Source organism: Pituophis catenifer, unplaced genomic scaffold (assembly GCF_029215685.1).
Source record: "Pituophis catenifer annectens isolate HBS135680 unplaced genomic scaffold, rPitCat1.0.hap2 SCAF_3, whole genome shotgun sequence".
NCBI classification, from domain to species: Eukaryota; Metazoa; Chordata; class Lepidosauria; order Squamata; family Colubridae; genus Pituophis; species Pituophis catenifer.
Genome location: NW_027256883.1, coordinates 89565813 through 89584641, shown reverse-complemented (window position 1 = coordinate 89584641; position 18829 = coordinate 89565813). Strand labels below are relative to the sequence as shown.

The window sequence follows — 18829 nt, the reverse complement described above, 5'->3', positions numbered from 1 at the left end:
ATTATGACATATGAAGAATGATCCATAGAAAGACAAAAACTGCCAGCACTGAAAATAGTGCCCCAAAAAGAGCTGGCATTTATAATGAAGGATATCAATGAGGTCCTTGCAAGGATTAAAATAGTATTTATCAAAAAGACCAATCAATTTGCCTACAATAAAAGTCCATTTGGTCTGGTGGTTAAAGCATTATGCTTTAACTGGAGACTGTGAGTTCAAGTCCCACCTTAGCCATGAATGCCAGCTGGGTGATCTTGAGCCAGTCACTCTGTCTCTGCCCAACACACCTCACAGGAGAAAGAACACCTCACAGGACTCACAGGAGAAAGGACACCTCACAGGAGAAAGATGTGTTGGTTCATTGCCTTGAGTTATTTGTAAAAATAATAAAGGAATATTGTTTATTTATTTGTTTGCATACTTATATTAAATTAAAATAAAATGCAACAATAGTGATTACAAGGACAATTGGGTATTGAAGTTAATAAACCAAAACAAAATTATATTCAATCCCAAAGTGGTAGATCAGACTGGAGGCTAAAACAAAGAAATTAAGATCAGATAGAATTTAAGGAACATGAAAGAGCAAAAAGAATGAAGGATCAAGACAACCATAATTTTAAAATAAATAATAAATAAATGAATAATTTTATTTCTATACTGCCCTTCTCCTGAAGGACTCAGGGCGGTGTACAGCCTATTAAAAGCACAAATACAGACATCAGTTAAAATAATTAAAATTATTAAATAATTTCAGCTCAAATTTAAAACCCCAAAAATTTAAAACACCCAATTTAAAAATCATTACATTGATAGCCCGGCCTGGCGGAACAACAGGGTCTTGCGGGCACAGCGAAATACACTGAGGTTGGAGATCTTACACATTTCCGGGGGCAGTTCATTCCACAGGGCAGGGGCTCCCACAGAGAAGGCCCTCCCCCTGGGTGTCGCCAGCCGACATAACTTGGCTGATGGCACCCTGAGGAGACCCTCTCTGTGTGAGCGGACTGGCCGGTGGGAGGCTATTGATGGCAGAAGTCGGTCTCGAAGGTACCCGGGTCCTATGCCATGGAGCGCTTTAAAGGTGGTAACCAACACCTTGAATCGCACCCGGAAGACCACTGGGAGCCAGTGCAGCTCGCGAAGGGGTTGCAACAATGGGTTGCGCCCATAACCACCCACGCGGCCGCATTCTGGACCATGTTCCTCTAACTTTTCAGATGGTTAGAAAGCTAGAAAACATCATCATTCCTAAGGTTACAAACCTTTCTAGCCTTTAGAACAGGGGCATTTGCTGGAAAAAGGGCTAGAAAACTAATGAACGCTAATCTTTTGAGCCTTCAGAACAACGGTGTTTACTAACTTTCCAGTACTCTTCTGTGTGCAGAAGAAAATGCCTCTGCTGGGTTGCAGAAATGGAATCTTTTGGATCCAAGGCCAGTTTCTGCAGCTCTCTGGAGGGGCTGAGCTCCATTCAGCAGGCAGCCCCCCGAGAGTATGTCCTCTCAGCAAGTGGCAGCAGCTTGCAATCTTCCTTCTGGTCTTCCCATTGACTTTCTGGGGAAGCTAGCAGAGAAGATTGCAAATGCCGACTGCATGATCACAAGGTACTTGGCAATTGGTCAGAAGTGCAAACAGGTTGTCAAGCATCCTAAATACTGGGTGATCATATGGGGGCCGGTGTGATGTTTTAGGATGGTGATGTATATTTTTCTTACATTCATTTAACTTAAAAAATTAATATATTTTAAGACTGGGAAGATTGGAAGGGATGACAACCGATGTAAACAGCTAAAATAGTTATTATCTACAGCTGTGACTTGACAAGGTAAGAAAGGTAGATGCTTTCCATTTGTGTTTTTAAAGATGTTTACTAAGAGTACCATGAACTGCAAGAAGAATGGGCATTGGTCTTACCTGATACGCCCTTTCTGTGATAGGTGGGCACGGCAGTCATGCCTGGGAGTGACACTGCCTTGCTCCAATGGGACCGAGTCTGCTGAAAAGTTCTTAAGTCCCGCCTCTTCCTGTGTAGTCCAGTTTTGAGACGAGGTAGATCAGCAGACTGTCTGTCTGGAAAATTAGAACATACATGAGATTGCCACCCACCCCCACATCCGGGAACGGCCCAACAGGGGGGGTCTGACTGCTGTGCCCACCTATCACAGAAAGGGCGTATCAGGTAAGACCAACACCCATTCTCATGATGGTGGGCACGGCAGTCATGCCTGGGACATACCAAAGCCAATGTCCTATAGGGTGGGATCCTGCTGGACCCGGGCAGCAGTCTCCAGATGAATTCCTTGAAACACTCTCCTTCCAAACACCGCATCAGCCAAGGCGTAGGTATCCAACCTGTAATGCCGGATGAACGGAGTAGGAGAGGACCAGGTGGCCGCCCTGCAAACTTCCTCCAGGGGAACCCTGGTGGACCAGGCCACTGATGTGGCCGCGCTCCTTGTGGAGTGTGCCGTAATATTCCGGGGAACCGGCAAGGCTTGGACTGAATAAGCCGTAGCTATTGTAGCCCTGATCCACCGGCCAATGGCCAAAGAAGATAGCTTGGCGCCCATGGAAGAAGGCTGGAAGGCGACAAACAGAACTTCCGTACGACGGAAAGAAGATGTGTGGGCAATGTAGATCTTAAGGGCTCTGTGAACGTCTAGAGTGTGCCATGTCCGTTCTAGTCGGTGTCGAGGAGAAGGGCAGAAATTGCGAAGAACAAGTTCTTGTGATCTGTGAAAAACAGAATTGATCTTGGGAATAAACGCCGGATCCAAACGCAGGACCACCTTGTCCGCATGAAAAATGCACAGGTCTTGTCGAACCGACAGGGCCGCCAACTCAGAAATCCGGCGGGCTGAGGTTATGGCTACCAGAAAAGAGACTTTGAATGACAGGAATTTGAGGTCCACCTCCCGAAGAGGCTCAAAGGGGTGTCTTGTGAGTCCTGACAATACCTTGGTAAGGTCCCAAATAGGGAACCTGTGTATGACTGGAGGTCTGAGGTTTGTAGCTCCACGTAAAAAACTGTGAATCAAAGGGTCTTTAGACAGAGAGACAGCTGACGAGTAAGACAGAATAGATGAAATAGCCGATATCTGGCACCGTAGAATATTCGGAGAGAGACCTGAAGAGAAACCTTCTTGCAGGAAACCAAGGGCTTGAACAACCGATGCTGAAGTGGGAACGATACTGCACCGTCTACACCATCTGGAGAAAGCAGACCATGTGGCGTTGTAGATGCGAGTCGTAGATCCATGCGATGATATCCGGTGGAACCTGAGCCTCCGTCAAGAGGAACCGCTCAATCTCCAAACGGCTAGCTGGAAGGACTGTGGATCTGGATGAACTAGCCATCCTTGTAGGAGCGATACCTGACTGTCTGGAATCCTTCAGGGCGGGGCCACCGATAGGGACACTTGGTCCGCGAACCACGGATGACAAGGCCAATGAGGGGCCACTAGTACCAGTTCCGCCCTCTCTCTGATCAGTTTCTGGATCACCCTAGCTACAAGAGAAAAGGGAGGAAAGGCATAGAGAAGGATTCCCTTTGGCCACGGGTTGCGTAAGGCATCGACAGTTTCCGCTCCCTAGGCGGGGAAACGGGAAAAGAAACAGGGTAGTTGATGGTTGACTGCTGAGGCAAACAGATCCACTTGAGGATGGCCGAACCGTTTGGAAAGCTCCTGGAACAGACGAGGATGTAGGCTCCACTCTGCCGGGTCGATTGTAGTGCGGCTGAGGGAATCCACTTGAACATTGGACAACCCCAAAATGTGTTCTGCGCGGAGAGACATTAGGTGGGACTCGGCCCAGAGCCCCAGCTGAAGAGACTCCTGAAGAAAAGCTCAGGAACGGATCCCTCCTTGTCTGTTTATGTGAGCTTTGGCAATGATGTTGTCCGTGAGGATGAGGACATCCCTGCCCTGGACCTGGGTCCAGAACCCCTGAAGGGCTAGGAAGATTGCCCTGAGCTCTAGGAGATTTATGTTGAGATCGCATTCCTGTGGGGTCCAATGCCCTGAATCATGTGTCTCCCCAGATGAGAACCCCAACCTACCAGGCTGGCATCCGTCGTTATGACTAACTATTGAGGTTCCAGGAAGGAGCTGCCCTTGGAGACATTCTCTGGTGTCCACCACTTGAGAGAGTCGACGGCGTTGCTGGTCAGATGAAGTAGGAGGTTTGAGGGACTGTTGAGGTTTCGCTGGAAGGGTAGGAGAAACCTCGCTGGTAGGGTAGGAGAAACCACTGCAACTCCCTGCTGTGAAGACGAGACCATGGTACTATACCATAACAAGACACCATCTTGCCTAGCAGGCTAAACAAGCTCAGTAGGGAAGCTGACCTGGACTGAAGAAACCTACGGGCCATTTCACAAAGACTATCCTGTCGATCCTGGGATAGGGAAACCTTAGCTGACACTGTATCTATTACAGATCCTAGGTGCTGAAGACGGGTAGATGGATTCAAATGACTCTTTTTTCAGTTAATGGAAAACCCATGGGTCCTTAAGATATCAAGAGATGTGGCCATGTCCCAACAAGCCTGAAGCTCAGATCAGGAAAGGATGAGTATATCATCCAAGTAAAAAAGAATCCTGACCGGATAGGAGGAAATGTGAGAAATAAGGGCCGCCATAATTTTAGTAAACGCCCTAGGCGCTGAAGATAAACCAAATGGAAGAGCTTTGTACTGATAATGATTACCATTGTAACAGAACCTGAGGAATCTACGATGAGCAGGGAGAATAGGAATGGGTAAGTAGGCTTCCGTTAAATCAATAGAGGACATAAAATCTCCCTCTCTAATAGCTAAAAGAAGAGTGTGAAGAGATTGCATCTTGAACCGGTGGTAGATTATGTACTGGTTCAAAGATTTTAAATCAAGAATAGCCCTCCAATCCCCCAAAGGTTTCTGCACTAGGAATAAACGGGAATAGAATCCCTGACTCCGTTGGGAAAAGGGTACGGGCTGGATGGCCTGTATCAGCAAAAGGTGTTCAATGGCTGCCTCAACACGAGCACGTTTGTTTCTATCCAAGGACAAAGGACAGCGCAGAAAACAATTGGGGGGACTGGAGCGGAACTCAAGAGCTAGGCCAAATCGAATAGTTTCTTTAACCCAAGAATCTGAAACTGTATTATCCCATATGTCAGCGAAAAAGGATAATCTGCCCCCAATCCTAGAATCAGGAGGAGAATTAATGGGCTCGGCGAAAGGGCCGGCCTCTGGAGCCTCTGAAAGGTCTCTTGGAGGAGAACCTGTACCCCTATCTGACCTGAGATTCCTGTTGGTGAGATCCTCTTGGATGAAATGACCGATGGGGACATTGTTGGTAGAAACTGGAGTCGTGGGCCCAAAAGGATCCCGAATGAAAGGAAGTCTGTGGGCGGATCTCCGACCTAGAAATAGATGGTAAAATCTTACGATGATCCTTAGTCTCCACTAGGAGGGATTCTAGAGGAGCCCCAAACAACTTGTCACCCTGGAAAGGAGAAGAAGCTAGGCGCCATTTGGCTCTTTGATCTGCTTGCCAATTTTTGAGCCAGAGGAGACACCTAGATGTAACTGAAGAACCTATAGCTTTAGTAGAGAAACAAGTTGCATTAAGAGTGGCATCTGCAGAGAATTCCACCGCTGCCAAAATTTTGTTTAAGTCCTGGTGAGACCTATGATCAGTGGCTGGAATTCTCTCTTGAAGCTGTTTCAGCCATAGGATGGTAGCGCGGTTGAAAAAAGAGGTCACAAAAGAAGCTTGTACAGACCATGAGGAAGCCTGATGTCCTTTAATGAGATTTCGCTCCGCTCTTTTGTCCTCCAGGCGCAACACCTCTTCAGCTGGGCCTGAAACTGGAGACGATGAAGACAAAGCTACTACAGGAGAATCGACAGAAGGAACCTGTAATATATTGGAAAGGTCAGTTGCCAAGTTATAGAAACGTTTGTCCAGAGAATTAGGAAGTGGACCAGTACTTGGGAAATGCCATTGTCTTTGAACTACGTCTGAAAATAGTTTGGGAGCAGGAACAACTTCAGTACGAACAGTGGGTTCCAGAAACACAGATGTTGTTGGATCAGAGGACAAAGAAGATGAACCAGAGCTGGAACTGGGAAGACGCATACATGTAGTGATTTGAGCTTTGAATAACAATGATCTAAACATCTGAGGCTTGAATAGGTCCACAAAGGCAGGCTGATCTGGTTCTAAGCCTTCATCCTCAGAAAGATCTTGATCTGAAATGATCTCACCCTCAGATAGAGAATCCTGACTTTCAGATTGAGGAGAGTCATGAGATTCCTGATGAATTACAGTATCTCTGGATTCCTGATGCCTATGAGAATGGCTCTGATGACTCTGCATCTCTGAAGCCTCAGAAGGAGCCCACTGATGAAGACCTTCAGCGATGCCCTGGCAGATGGCCATAGAAATGAGGGAGGCTAAAGCAGGAGAAATTTCTGGAATATCTTGGGCAGAAGTAGAATGATCACACACACACACACACACACACACACACACACACACACACACACACCAATTTCAGAGCCTGACTGAACAAGAGCAGTCAGAGCAACATCCTGAGTTTCAACTTGAATAATGCTGGACTCTGCTGTGGATACTGGAAAAACAGTGGAAGCATCTGCCAAATTTGTATCACCTTGCAATGATCTATCTGGAGATAGAGAAGGAGTATGAGAAGGCTGAGATCTAGCAGCTTGAATTTCTGTGGGAGGAGCCATTACAGAGAGAGGGGGGGCCTGGGGAGGGCCTAGGGCTTTGTTCTTATCAGCTTGAGCCTTTTTAAAAGCCCTTTCCATGGCTCTATGGCGTCTTTCCTCATCTTTAGAGGATTTAGATCCTTTAGCAGCAGATGAGTGAGCTACTTTAGCAGCAGGGTATGTGTGGGAAGAACAGCCCTTCCCTGGATCAGGCCCATCTGCTGCTTTCTTTCTGATGACTTGCGAGAAGCCTTAGAAGGAATAGCGTCGGCCATTTTGAATTTACTAGTTTCACTTTCCAGGTATTCTTAAAAGTACAGAAGCCTCCTACAGCACAAATCGGCACAAACAGTCACAAAATAAGCAATCACAGGCTCCAGGGAATTGAAAAATCCCAAATACTTGCAGTTATAATGCTCCTTGAGAAACGCCGCATTCTCTAGCCGTCCGGCTTGGCGCGACAAACAACTGTAGAGCCAAAGCCCTTAATCAGCTCACAGCCCTTCAAAACGCTCCAAAAACGGCTCCAAATGCCTCCAAATGCCTCCAAACTCCTCCAAACAAATATTAAGGGCTCAGAATGCCACGGAGCAAGCTCGTGGGCGGAAAATGCCTATGGGTCTGCCAGCCAGCAGACTAAAGCCGCTCAAGCGGCTCAGAGCGGTTTCCGGCAAAAAGCCCTTTCTCGCTCTAGCAATAGGCAATTCAGAAATAACAGAAATTAAAATTAAATTAAATTAAATTAAAAAGCAGAGTAAATACTCTAATTATAGAAGAGAAACTACAGACACGATTGTCGCAGAGAAGACCAGACTACACAGGAAGAAGCAGGACTTAAGAACTTTTCAGCAGACTCAGTCCCATTGGAGCAAGGCAGTCTCACTCCCAGGCACGACTGCCGTGCCCACCGTCATGAGAATAAATGAATCAGTCCTACCTAGACTACAAAAAGTCTGACTGGCTTTGAGATGCTGATCACTACGAGAAACATGACATAATTTGGACAAGTTATGTTAATAAGCAGTGGGCTAGAGAAAATAACTAAAATTGGCAAGGTAAAGGAAGTAGAAGAAAAAGACAATAGATAATCTAGATGGAGGGGATGAAAGACATTACAGTAATGTGGAAGAACTATGAGTTATTATTAAAGAAGTTCAAGATGGCAAGCACTGCTCATAGTGTCACAAAGGATTAAATCTGACTTAATGATATTTAACCATCACAGAGAGCTGGGTAGATAGAGGAGTTGATTCCAAAAGAGATTTAAATAAATGTTAACCTATTGTTAAAATCAGCAGGATTTAAATTTTTAGTTTTGGTTTGATAATCCTATTCTTTACAATTTAGTGAATAGCTTATTCTTCTATTTCATGTTAATTTTCTTTGTTCAACCACCTGAAAATAGGTTATTCAACTTTTATTTCAGTTTAGATTAATGTAAATCATGCAGCTGAAAGGAGGGAATTAGATTAAGAGGGAGGGAGGAAGGAAGATATATGAGAGAATTTTCCAAGGCTGAGGAGAAGTTTGAATTTGGTTATTTCCATATGTTCTAATCATGTTCACCAATCTCAATAGTACTTCAGTAATTGTTGTCCTTGTGTAAGTCAATTTGGATTCAAACAATATTTCTGTTTACTGAAAAGATGTTAATCTATTCAAAGAGTAATCATGTGTTCTAGTATACCTATTAGGCCTTAATATGTTCTGAGTTTTGGCAAAATCTACCCAGTCAAAAATGTTGCTGTAATCAACAAAACAAAGGTAAACCTATCTTTTTGCATTCCTTTGCTATTTTCCATTATCTGTCTTGTGTTAGCTACCTGATGTCATGTCCCTCTAACTTTCCTGAAAACTGACTAGTCACCCAATATTCCTACTTTCAAATATGGCTCTGTTTATTTTCTTAGCAAACTTAAGCAGAATTTATCTTACACAAGGTATTAGTGCCACTGAGCACTTATTTGCATCTCCCTTTTTAATATACTTATATGTGTAAAGCAGTCTTTTTTGATCTCTAGACTACAGAGTCTTGTTCCATATTTGTTGAAAATGAACTGCCAGAAGTTGAAGAGCTTCTCCTGCAGTTTTAAATAATCTAAGGAGTATTTGATATCTGCTTAGAAATAGCAGAAGATAATGATGGGCTAGAGCCGTGATGGCAGAGCCCTCTCTGCGGGCACATGAGCCATCGCCCAGCTCAGTTCCACCATGCATGCATGCCTCCCGGTGGCCAGCTAATTTTTGGGATGGGAGTTGCACGCACATGCGCGGGGAGAGAGGGGGGTCATGTGTGCATGCATGAGGGGGGCCACATTGCATTATGGGTGTCGGCACGCATGCCTACTATTGCACATTCATAGACATGCTTTCGGCACACGACGACAAAAAAGTTAGCCATCACTGGGCTAGAGCAACTGACCAGGTTCCCAAACAGAGGCTATGAAATGGTATTCCCACTAAATGTAGTTAAAATATATAATTATCCTCTTTGTATGCAATCAATATTTAAAATATTGTCAAGTTTTCAAGATACCATTTGCACAGAGGTCCTATTGTTTATTTGTTAAGGTATATTACAAATCTATACAGTATTTAATAAGGCTTTGCTATATAGAAATGTCCACTTTATGTATTATATTGTAGGCAAGAACTGCCTAAAGTCATTTGGACTCAATTGAGTGAGCATATGGTCTTTCGAAGCCATACTTATAAACACAACAGCAAGACTCTTCCAATCCCCACTTACAAACTCTAGCAAACTTCTAGTTTACTATTACAAATTTGGGTTCGGATATGGATATGGATGTTTGGGATATGAATTTAGATATTTCAGTAGCTATAATTGTAAATGTCTCGACTGAAAAAGGTCAAGCATATAATGTTTCTAACTGTAACTAATGAACAATCCCTTATGGGATTTCCACTCAAACCAAGAGGCAGTTGCAAATGTTTTTATTCTCCAGAATCAGGCAGAAGTTCTGTAAAATCCCAAATTGTCATCAATGCTCCGTCTACCACTTTAAACTGCACTATGTAATACACTTTCAATGCATATTGAATATCTCTATTGACTATAACGGAAGAGTTTCAGGAAAAGCAAGCATCTTACCTAAAGAAAGACAAGAGGTAATGCTGACTATACACTGAATTACCAGTGTCTGTGAAATATATTTTATTTGAAATGTCTTTCATATTATTTCAAATCAGCTTTCTAATTTAGAGATTTTTCCATGGTTTTTTAAAAAATTCTTTTTAGAATAAACTGCAGTTAGTTAATGGTTCTTTTTTCAAGGGCCTGGAAATTCCATAGGCTGTTAAGCAATAAGAAAATGTCAATGAATGGGACAATTGACAAGAGAAGTAGCCAAAAAAGCATGACCCCATTTTTCCTACTTTATACCTTCCCCTTTAGTATTCACTCCTTACTTGGGTTCCTCAAGCAAGTATTTGCTGTATCTCCAGGAAAAGTACTGGACAGAGACATTGATGAAAAAAGCCATCACTGGGAACAAGAAACCATCCTCATTTATCCTTCTATAAATGGTCCTTCTCCAAAAGTTCTCCTTCTCTTGTTACTTACAGTAAGAACTACATAACAGACTTCGTGTTTCTACAACATTTGCCTGGATCTGAATATCTCACTCATCTCTTTGAATCCAAAGTGAAAATATAAACCTTGAAAGAGTTTGCAATTTCATCTGAACTTCTATAAATACTAAAACCATGAAAAGGCTGGAGGCAGCCAAGAAGCACGTTCTATAGTAGTTACTTGTGGCTACTTGTCCATTGAAATAATTGATGATATCTTTCAATTATTGGCGTCATCTGTCAGAAAAGTTCATGATTCCCTTATTTCTCATCTTCCGTAACACTTAATTATTCTGTGACCTACTTCATTAGTTCCATTTCCCATATGTCATTATTAATACATTGTTATAGAATGGTGCTTTTTGGGTTTCTCTTAAATAGACTTTGAGGGAAAAGTAGTATTTGAAGAGCTGAAATAGATTTTATGATTATTTCATACTGGAATATTTATCCACTCCAAGACAAATGTTTTTCAGATAGAAAATGTACTTTATTGTTCTTCATGTAGACAAGCTGTTTAAAATTGTTCATCAAATTAGGCAGAGAACTATTCCCATAATGAACAGTCCATATGGAGTAAACAGTACAAATTAATAAATAGTTTAAAAGCATCTGATGTTGCATTGAGATTAAAGATAAGCAGAAGGAGAGATTATCAGCCCTTTGAATGGAAAACTAGCAGAAGAGCCAGAGTGGGGAAAGGCAGTAAAAGGCTTTCCAGAAAATATTAGAAAGATCATATTTATTGGATACAGACTTTGCATGTTGAAAAGTATGCCCATTTGTGGTTACTAGGATAACAGCAGAAGATCATTCTGGTTTTAATCTGTTTCCAAACATGGAGATAAAAAGAAATACTTCATTATATCTAATATTCTCAAGCCATCACATTTGCTATGACAAGATATAGTAGCAGCTACCAACTTGGACAACTTTACAGAGGATTAAGCAAATAGAAGATTAGGTATCAACAACTCCCATCCTCTCCTTCCCAAAAGCACTGCTCTTACTGATTTTAATCCGGTCCAGCAAGCCTTTCTTATGTTTTTGCTCAAACATGCAACATCACCACCAACAACGATATGGTTTTTATAATATACTAATTAATTTTTTTTAATTTCCCAAGTAAACCCATTCATTTCCAGACAATCCAAACTAAATTTAGCAATCTGCAAAAAAAAAAAAAAAAAAAAAAACATACATTTTAAGGAGATCATGATTGCTTTTATTTGTTTCTATTAGACATAGGAAGGGTTAAACATTTATAGTACCCACTGAATCACCTTCCCCCTGAACACTGGAAAAAAACCCACTGAGCCTGCAAACTTGGTAATCACACCTGGAGGGCACTACCCAGTGAAAACAACAGTGTTGAATCCATCTACAGTATTGCATTGTAGCTCATCCAGATAAGCCTAAAAGGATGAAGTCACCCACCAGGTTAAATCAAAAACAAATAAATCACTTGGTGTTATGCCTGAACCAATCTGACATAGAAGATTCACTGGGGCATCACAATTCACTTTCTTCCTTCCGCATGCAGCATTGATGGTAGCTCTCGCTGGGTGCACTAAGGCAACACCAAATGCCCTCATTTCAATTCCAGCACTGCTGAAAGATGCAGAGTCATGAAGCTACATTATCATCATCATCATCATCATCATCATCATCATCATCATCACCACCACCACCACCACCACCACCACCACCACCACCACTTCTTTATGAAACTTTTTTTTTTTGTTCTGAATCAAGGAGGTCACACTGCCCCTTTTCCCCACTCCATGCTTCCTCCCTCTTGAGAAGAACACTATAGCAGCTAAAGGAAATTTAGCCTGGCCTCAACCAGGCCCTACAGCAGAAAGAGCTAGAGGATCTGCTCCATTTCTCTTGCCCTATAACTACACTTCAGTCTGAGAACAGAACTACTATGTTTTCTCGAAGCCAGCAACCGGCAAGGGAAATTGCCCGCTCTTGTTGCTGCTAGCAGTTTTATCAGCAGAAGGACATTATTTCTTTAAATTAATATAAATGCAATCTCAATGTATCATTGCTCTCCACTGTCTTTGAAACTACATCAGATCTATTGACCAATTATTTAACTGAGTTATCCTCTTGCTTTCAGAAATCAAAATGCTTTGTTCTGAGCAAGAAAAATGTGAAATTTGTCATCATGAGATTGTCACTATTTTTGTTTACTGTCCTATCCCTAAATTTTTAACATGAGTAAAGGGGGAAAGCCACATTCTGTAGTTCAATAAACACTAATGAAAACCTGTCAACTCTACGTAAGTTTTATTTTCAGTAGAAGGAAAAATCTGTATAAATGATATAGCAATAGCCAAGTATCTGAAGCGGTGGATGGAGTTAACTTTGAAATTAGATTTACTGAACAGTTAAAATTTTAGGCAAGGAAGATAGATTCCATTCACTGATGTGAATGGAATGAGACTAAGCAATAATCTAAAATTATTCAATCCTAAAGTAGGTTAGTAAAATTTATAGAAGAAAAAGAACCCATCTCCTTCTTGCTTCCTCCAGCAATGTTGGTTGTGAGGCAGAAGATGATTGAGAGTTAAGGAATATGAGGAATTTTGCCTCTTGAAGTTTCATAAGGTATTTTATCATCTAAGTCTAATTCAACCAAACTACTTAGGGAAAGAGTTTGAAACTGCCATGCTTATTTGAAAGGTTTTTTTCCCATTAAGATCTTAATTAATGTCTTACTCATTATATCTTAATTGCCATACAAAGATGTCTGAATAATAGAACAATATGATCCAGGGAGGAATCCACTAGAATTGCTCATGCCAGGACAAGAGATTCTGATAGAAGAAGAATGTTAGCATGGATTATGCAAATATAATCCTGGCACTGCCTTGTAATTCTGTCAAATATCACCAGTACAATGAGAGATTAAGGCAGAAGGAAGGGGGAGAGTGTACATAAGGAATAATGGATTATTTGGATGACGGGAAAGAAAAGAGAAATAATTCTAGTTACAGTCGTAGGGCATCTGTATGACTTATTATCAAATATCCGCATAAGGAAATATAAATAAACTGGGAAACATGGTTCCCTATCATTACTGGACACAGTAACTACACAGTGAAAAAGGCAGGAACTATACTTTGAAAAGAACATCAGCTACAGCATCCTAGTGTACACCAGATAAATTAATTAGATTTGAAAGTCTGTGTTGTATCCAAATTAAGCAGCTCTGAATATAAAGAAGACCCTTGGGAGATATTTCCATACTAAGTATTATAATTTGCAGAATATGTTCTCCAATTATACAAGTAAACCAAAACCTTTGCAGTCTTGTCTTTTATGTTATACTGTTCAATTTTGTTTTCTTGTTCTTTACACTGAATGCATGTGATTTCTCTTCGTTTAAAACAGCACTACTATATTTATAGGCATTATAGGGAAATATCAGGTCCAAAAATCTGCTTTGTCTGCCAGCTTTTTAAAATGAATCTCATTGATTTTCCCATACAGCATGCAAGCTATATATGCTGGTTAGACGAACTGGCATTTGACAGTAGCAAATTAACCTACTAATCTTTCTTTGCACAAAACATGATAAGTCATTATGTGGATGCAAAAGGAAACCACGTAAAGCATGCAAGAGCAACACTTTGCTCAAATACACCATCAACATGTCTATAATCACAGCATGAGAAACTCAACAAGTAAGGATCAAGGGAACAAACAAAGGTGAAATTTACATTGTGGGATGACTTTTGCTTCTGTGAGAAATTGCTAACCATACCAACCACCCTTGTCAGAGCTGTCTATAACAAAGATGACAAAGAAGGCATAGTGCAATATAAATATTTTTAAAGTTAAAAATCCAATATAATAACACTTCCAGATATTAGTCTATGCCTATCTACATGGAAACAAGTCACTTACTAGACCTTAGATATATGTGGAATGCTACAGGGCTTGTAATCTTTGCTCCTCCCTACTCACCAATTTCTTCCAGTTGTAATTTAAGTGGGGGAGGGAGGCAGGCAGGGGTGGGGGAAGCCAGATTCAGAATGTTTAGAAAGATTCTAAGCATATTATGCTTAGAAATTTGGAGGAATCTGCAGGAAAGAAAGAGTTCCACATTCTCTTCCTCCTTTTCACTTTTCCTTCCTCATTATGTTTCAATATTCTAAAACATTGATCATTCCATTGTTACACCTGTTTAGAGGCTTAATTGCCTGCTCCTTTGATAGTCAATTCAACCCAAACCTATACAGTATATGTCTAAGGTTAATTCTGATATTTCCTATAGAATTTACTCTTTAGCAAGTCTCAAAAAGGCTGCAATCTTAATATTGCAATCCTATGCAAAGTTGCTTTAAAAAACATACATTGGAATTCATTCCTAAAAAGGCCAGGGAAATGTGCTGTCAATAACAGGACACCAAAACAGAACACTATATAAAGTGCTCAAAGCTGTTTAAAAAGTGGCAGCAGTCTTCATCTCTAGAGAAGACAATGAGATTGGAAAGAAGAATCTCTTATGAATCTCTCATGAATTTGACACTAGCAGTTGCAGGTAATTTCTACTAGCAATCCTTTCAGAGCAATCATCCATGCTCTTCAAATGTGGAGGAAAAAAACCATACAAAAATGACAGGTAGAATGCTTTGAGGAAGGCAAAGCACTAATCAAAAGGAACAATGAACTAGAAATATGCTTAAGAAAAATATCATTTTTAGAAACCCAATCCCAATTATAAGTTTAATTTCTTGTCATTTCCTGGATCTGTTTAAATACTACTAATTTGGAAAGATAACTTTTTAAAAATAAATGTGAGGTTAAAAAAACAGCATTGATTTCTGCAAGGTGTTGAAAGCGAATAAAGTAACCATTTAGAGAAGAATTTTTTTTTAAAAAAAATATATTTGTTCTGATCACAAAAGTATTTTACAATAAGTCTTTCTAGATAACAGAGGCTAGAATTGATCTAGGGCAGTGATGGCTAATCTTTTCCGGACCGAGTGCTCAAAGTGCCCGTGCACATATGTGCCCCAAGCCCCCCAAAATGCAATGCGCGCATGGGCCGACTGCATGCACCCCGCCCCCTGCACTTGAGTACACGGCCCCCTGAATGCAACCCACACTCCCATGCGTGCGTGTGTGGTCCCCTTGCACGCACCCTGCCCCCATGCATGCGTGGCAGAGACCCAAAGACCAGCTGGCCGGCGGGAGGCATGCACGCATGAGCAGTAGAGCTGAACTGGGGCAACCGCTCTTGTGCCATCAGAGAGGGCGCTGTGTGCCACCTCTGGCATGCATGCCATAGGTTTGCCATCACAGATCTAGGGGCTTGTATTATATTTATTAATGCTGCAAACCTGACAAGAAGCAAGCCAATTATCTCAATTATCTAAAGGTTTCAGAAGCAACATCTCCGCATTTGGAGTTTCTCAGGCAATCTTTTTAAGAAACAGAGGTGAAAAAAGATTGGGAAAGTGGTGAGTATGGATGCATTAACTGTAGTGATAAGACTAATATACATCCAGGACAGAGAAACAAAAGAGATGCTATCTCCTGTTTACTTTTTTCCTTTTGTTGCCTTTTGAACAGAAATTATTTTCTCTTCTTGTGCCACAACTAAAAACGTACAATTTTTAAATCGGAGCTGCACTGTTTTTCTTCCAGCAATAGGAAATGAACTCATATCACCTGGCCAGTCGTTCCAGACATGAACTGTTGACCCCCTCACTGCCTACACAGGGTCAATGTTCACATTTCCAGATTTATTTTCCTATGTTCATGTCAGAGGGAAAATGGGGCTCTGAAATGCATGCATGTGAAAGGAAACGAGGGAAAGAAGATGGAGCTTCTGTTGAGACCTCTTTGTATACAAAAGAGGTGTGGATGATAATGTGTGAGATTTTACAGGCCAGTGTGATTTTGGACCCAGGCAGTGTTTGGTTCCACAATAAAAGTGTACACATCTGAGGTAAAAAAAGAAAAAGAAAATCTTCTTGAACCCAGGCCTGTGCATAAGGTTTCAGGGCCACTAAACTCAGTGGGATTTACTTCCAAGTAAGCAAATTTAAAAAGAAGGTGTTACTAGTGAAACCGCCTGTACACAATACCTGAACGTAAGCCCAGGCGAATTTTGCTTACTTTGGAATATATACATATAGTATTTGGGCTATGAAGTAGTGAATAACATTTTGAAGATTAACTCGCAATCTCCACCTGTCTATTCAGAAAGGAAGACCTACCAAATATCATCTTGTTCTTAGGTAAGTTATAGAATTGCACCTGAAGAGACAGTCATTTTCAGGTGGCAATTCTATAACTTACCTAAGAACAATCAGGTGCAAATCCCCGCATAAGAAAATGGTATTCTATAGCCCAGGGCTGAACCTTGGGTCCAAAGGCAGACTGGCTGAAATTAAGCTCTTGACTGCTTCCATCCATGTCCATCTGCACAACCTGATGATGGCTCTGGGCAAGCGGATTCCCGGCGAGTTGGGATTGCGCTGCAATCAGCCCCTCTTCTTTATTTTGCAGATCGCGTAGTAGAGAGAGAGAGAGAGAGAGACAGAACCAGATCTATCAGATGAAACTAGAGGGAAGGAGGCAGAGCCTGCGCGGAACCTGTTTCGCGGCATATTAAAGAGGCAGAAATCGTCGCCAGCGCTTGAAATCCCGTGCATGTCGACGCGGAGCAAAGTGCCTCCGAATTGCAGCGGCTCTCGCTCTTCGGAACCGGAACGTGGCGCGGGGGATTCGGGGGCGAGGAGGGAGAGAAGGCAGGCAGGAAAGTGGCGTGATGGTTTTCAAAAGTGTGACTGACAAGCAAGACAAAGATGGGGCTGGCTACTGACGGCGCTATTAAGCATGGAAGGGAAGGAGGGGTCCACGGACGAGAACGAGGAAGGAAGGAGCCCATGTGGTGTGGCGGGCCGAGACGGGCGTCTTGAGGCGGAAAAACCCTGAGGGGTTAAGGGCGCGAAAGACGGGGACGAGAAGCCAGGGAGAAAGGATGCTCAGCGTGGGCAGCAGGAGCGCTTGTGGGCCGTCGAACCCTCCACCCCACTCCCCGCCCAAGCGCCCAGCCCGCCGGTCCTGCAGCTTACCTGAGCAGTTGCTGCCCGCCTTCCCCTTGCCGGCGCAATCGGCGGCGGCCGCGGCGGCGGGGGAGAGGGGGTTGGACGTCCGGACGGGACCGAGTGTGCAGAGAGCCACCGCCAGCATCAGGAACACGGCGTCTTTGCAGCCGGGCGAGGTCCGGGGCCGGGCGGTGGCCGCCATGGCGAGGGCTTGCGAAGGGGGACAGGAGGCCCTTCTGGGTCTCAATGGGCGCCGCCGGGAGGAGCGCGGACCCACCGGCCTTGCTGCCAGCCAGCGCTCCGCATCCCGGGCCGCCTCCTTCTTTTCCGAATTCGCTCCCGGCGGTGGTTTGGTTTTGGGGTGTGTTTTTTTCCCCCTCCTCCGGCTTCCGGAAGCCGGCAGGGGTAGCCTTGCCTCCCCGCGCCCCTTTGTGCGCTGCTCCTGCTGTCGTCGCCGCTGCCGCTGCCGGCGTAGCTGCTACCGCTCGGGCTACAACAAAGGGAAGGGAGGGGGAGATGGAGGCAGGGGGAGGGGGAGAAGATGGGAGTGGGGTCCACGTGATGCCGATGCCGCCAGCCTCCTCCTCCTCCCCCGGGACCGGGACAGAAGGGGGGTCCGACTCCAGGTCGCCACGCCCCCTCTTTCCCGACCGCCACCACTTCCCCGTGCGCGGCGGGCGGGGTGGGGGGTGTCGTTCAGTAGCGCCCGGGGCACCTTGCTCAGTCGCGCGCCGGTTTTGGGATTGTTCGGCAAAGAAAGGACGCACGCTCGGGCCGCTCCCCCTCGCACGTGAAGCTTGCCGTGGGGTGCGGGGGGGCCCCTGCTGCCTCGAAATCTCCCTCCTGTAAAACTGCCGAAAAAAGCAAAATCAGGGCTGTTTTAACCTCTTTCATAAAAAGGGAATTGGAAGAAAATAGAAACGCATTGGCTGGCCAGAGTTTTCTCTCAGGAGTGGGGCGTTTGATGACCTCCTTGGAACTAGCTGAGAATTAAACTGGCGAGAATTGAACTCCAATGTTGGCAAATCAGAAATCCCAGTGAGCTCCATAGTTGGGTTGATTCCCCCAAAAGCATGTTCAAGATTAGGCAGTACCTCATTTTTTTTGGGGGGGGGTTGATCTAGACCCTTTCCTCATTGCTGAGGTAGTCCTATCCACCAAGCCTTGAGTTGCCAGAACACAATAGTGACATGAAATGAGTTGTTCCCATTGCTGATTTCTTTCCTGCCTCTTTTGTTTCTGTTCTCAATCACTGCCAGTCATTCAAGGCAATGAGTGTAGAAGTGTAACAGATTGTGGCTGCCCATAGACGGTGTTGTAATAAAGGGGGAAACATTACTGATGCTATTGCTATCATGTTCGATACAGGTAAGGATGATTGAAAGTTGTTTCCCTCATAAATTGGGAATGACATGACATGGCAGGAAAAAAAAAGTTGCCAT

General features: G+C 43.3%; 1 protein-coding gene across 1 annotated transcript in view; it reads right to left on the bottom strand.

Annotated features, from left to right (window-relative positions):
* TMEFF1 (transmembrane protein with EGF like and two follistatin like domains 1) overlaps positions 1 to 17609 on the bottom strand; it is a 113163-nt gene extending 95554 nt beyond the window's left edge. The window contains exon 1 of the mRNA XM_070939103.1: positions 17415 to 17609. Coding sequence (XP_070795204.1) covers positions 17415 to 17589 — 175 coding nt within the window. The 5' untranslated portion in view covers positions 17590 to 17609. The remainder of the gene's footprint in view (positions 1 to 17414) is intronic.
* Between the last annotated feature and the right edge of the window lie 1220 nt (positions 17610 to 18829).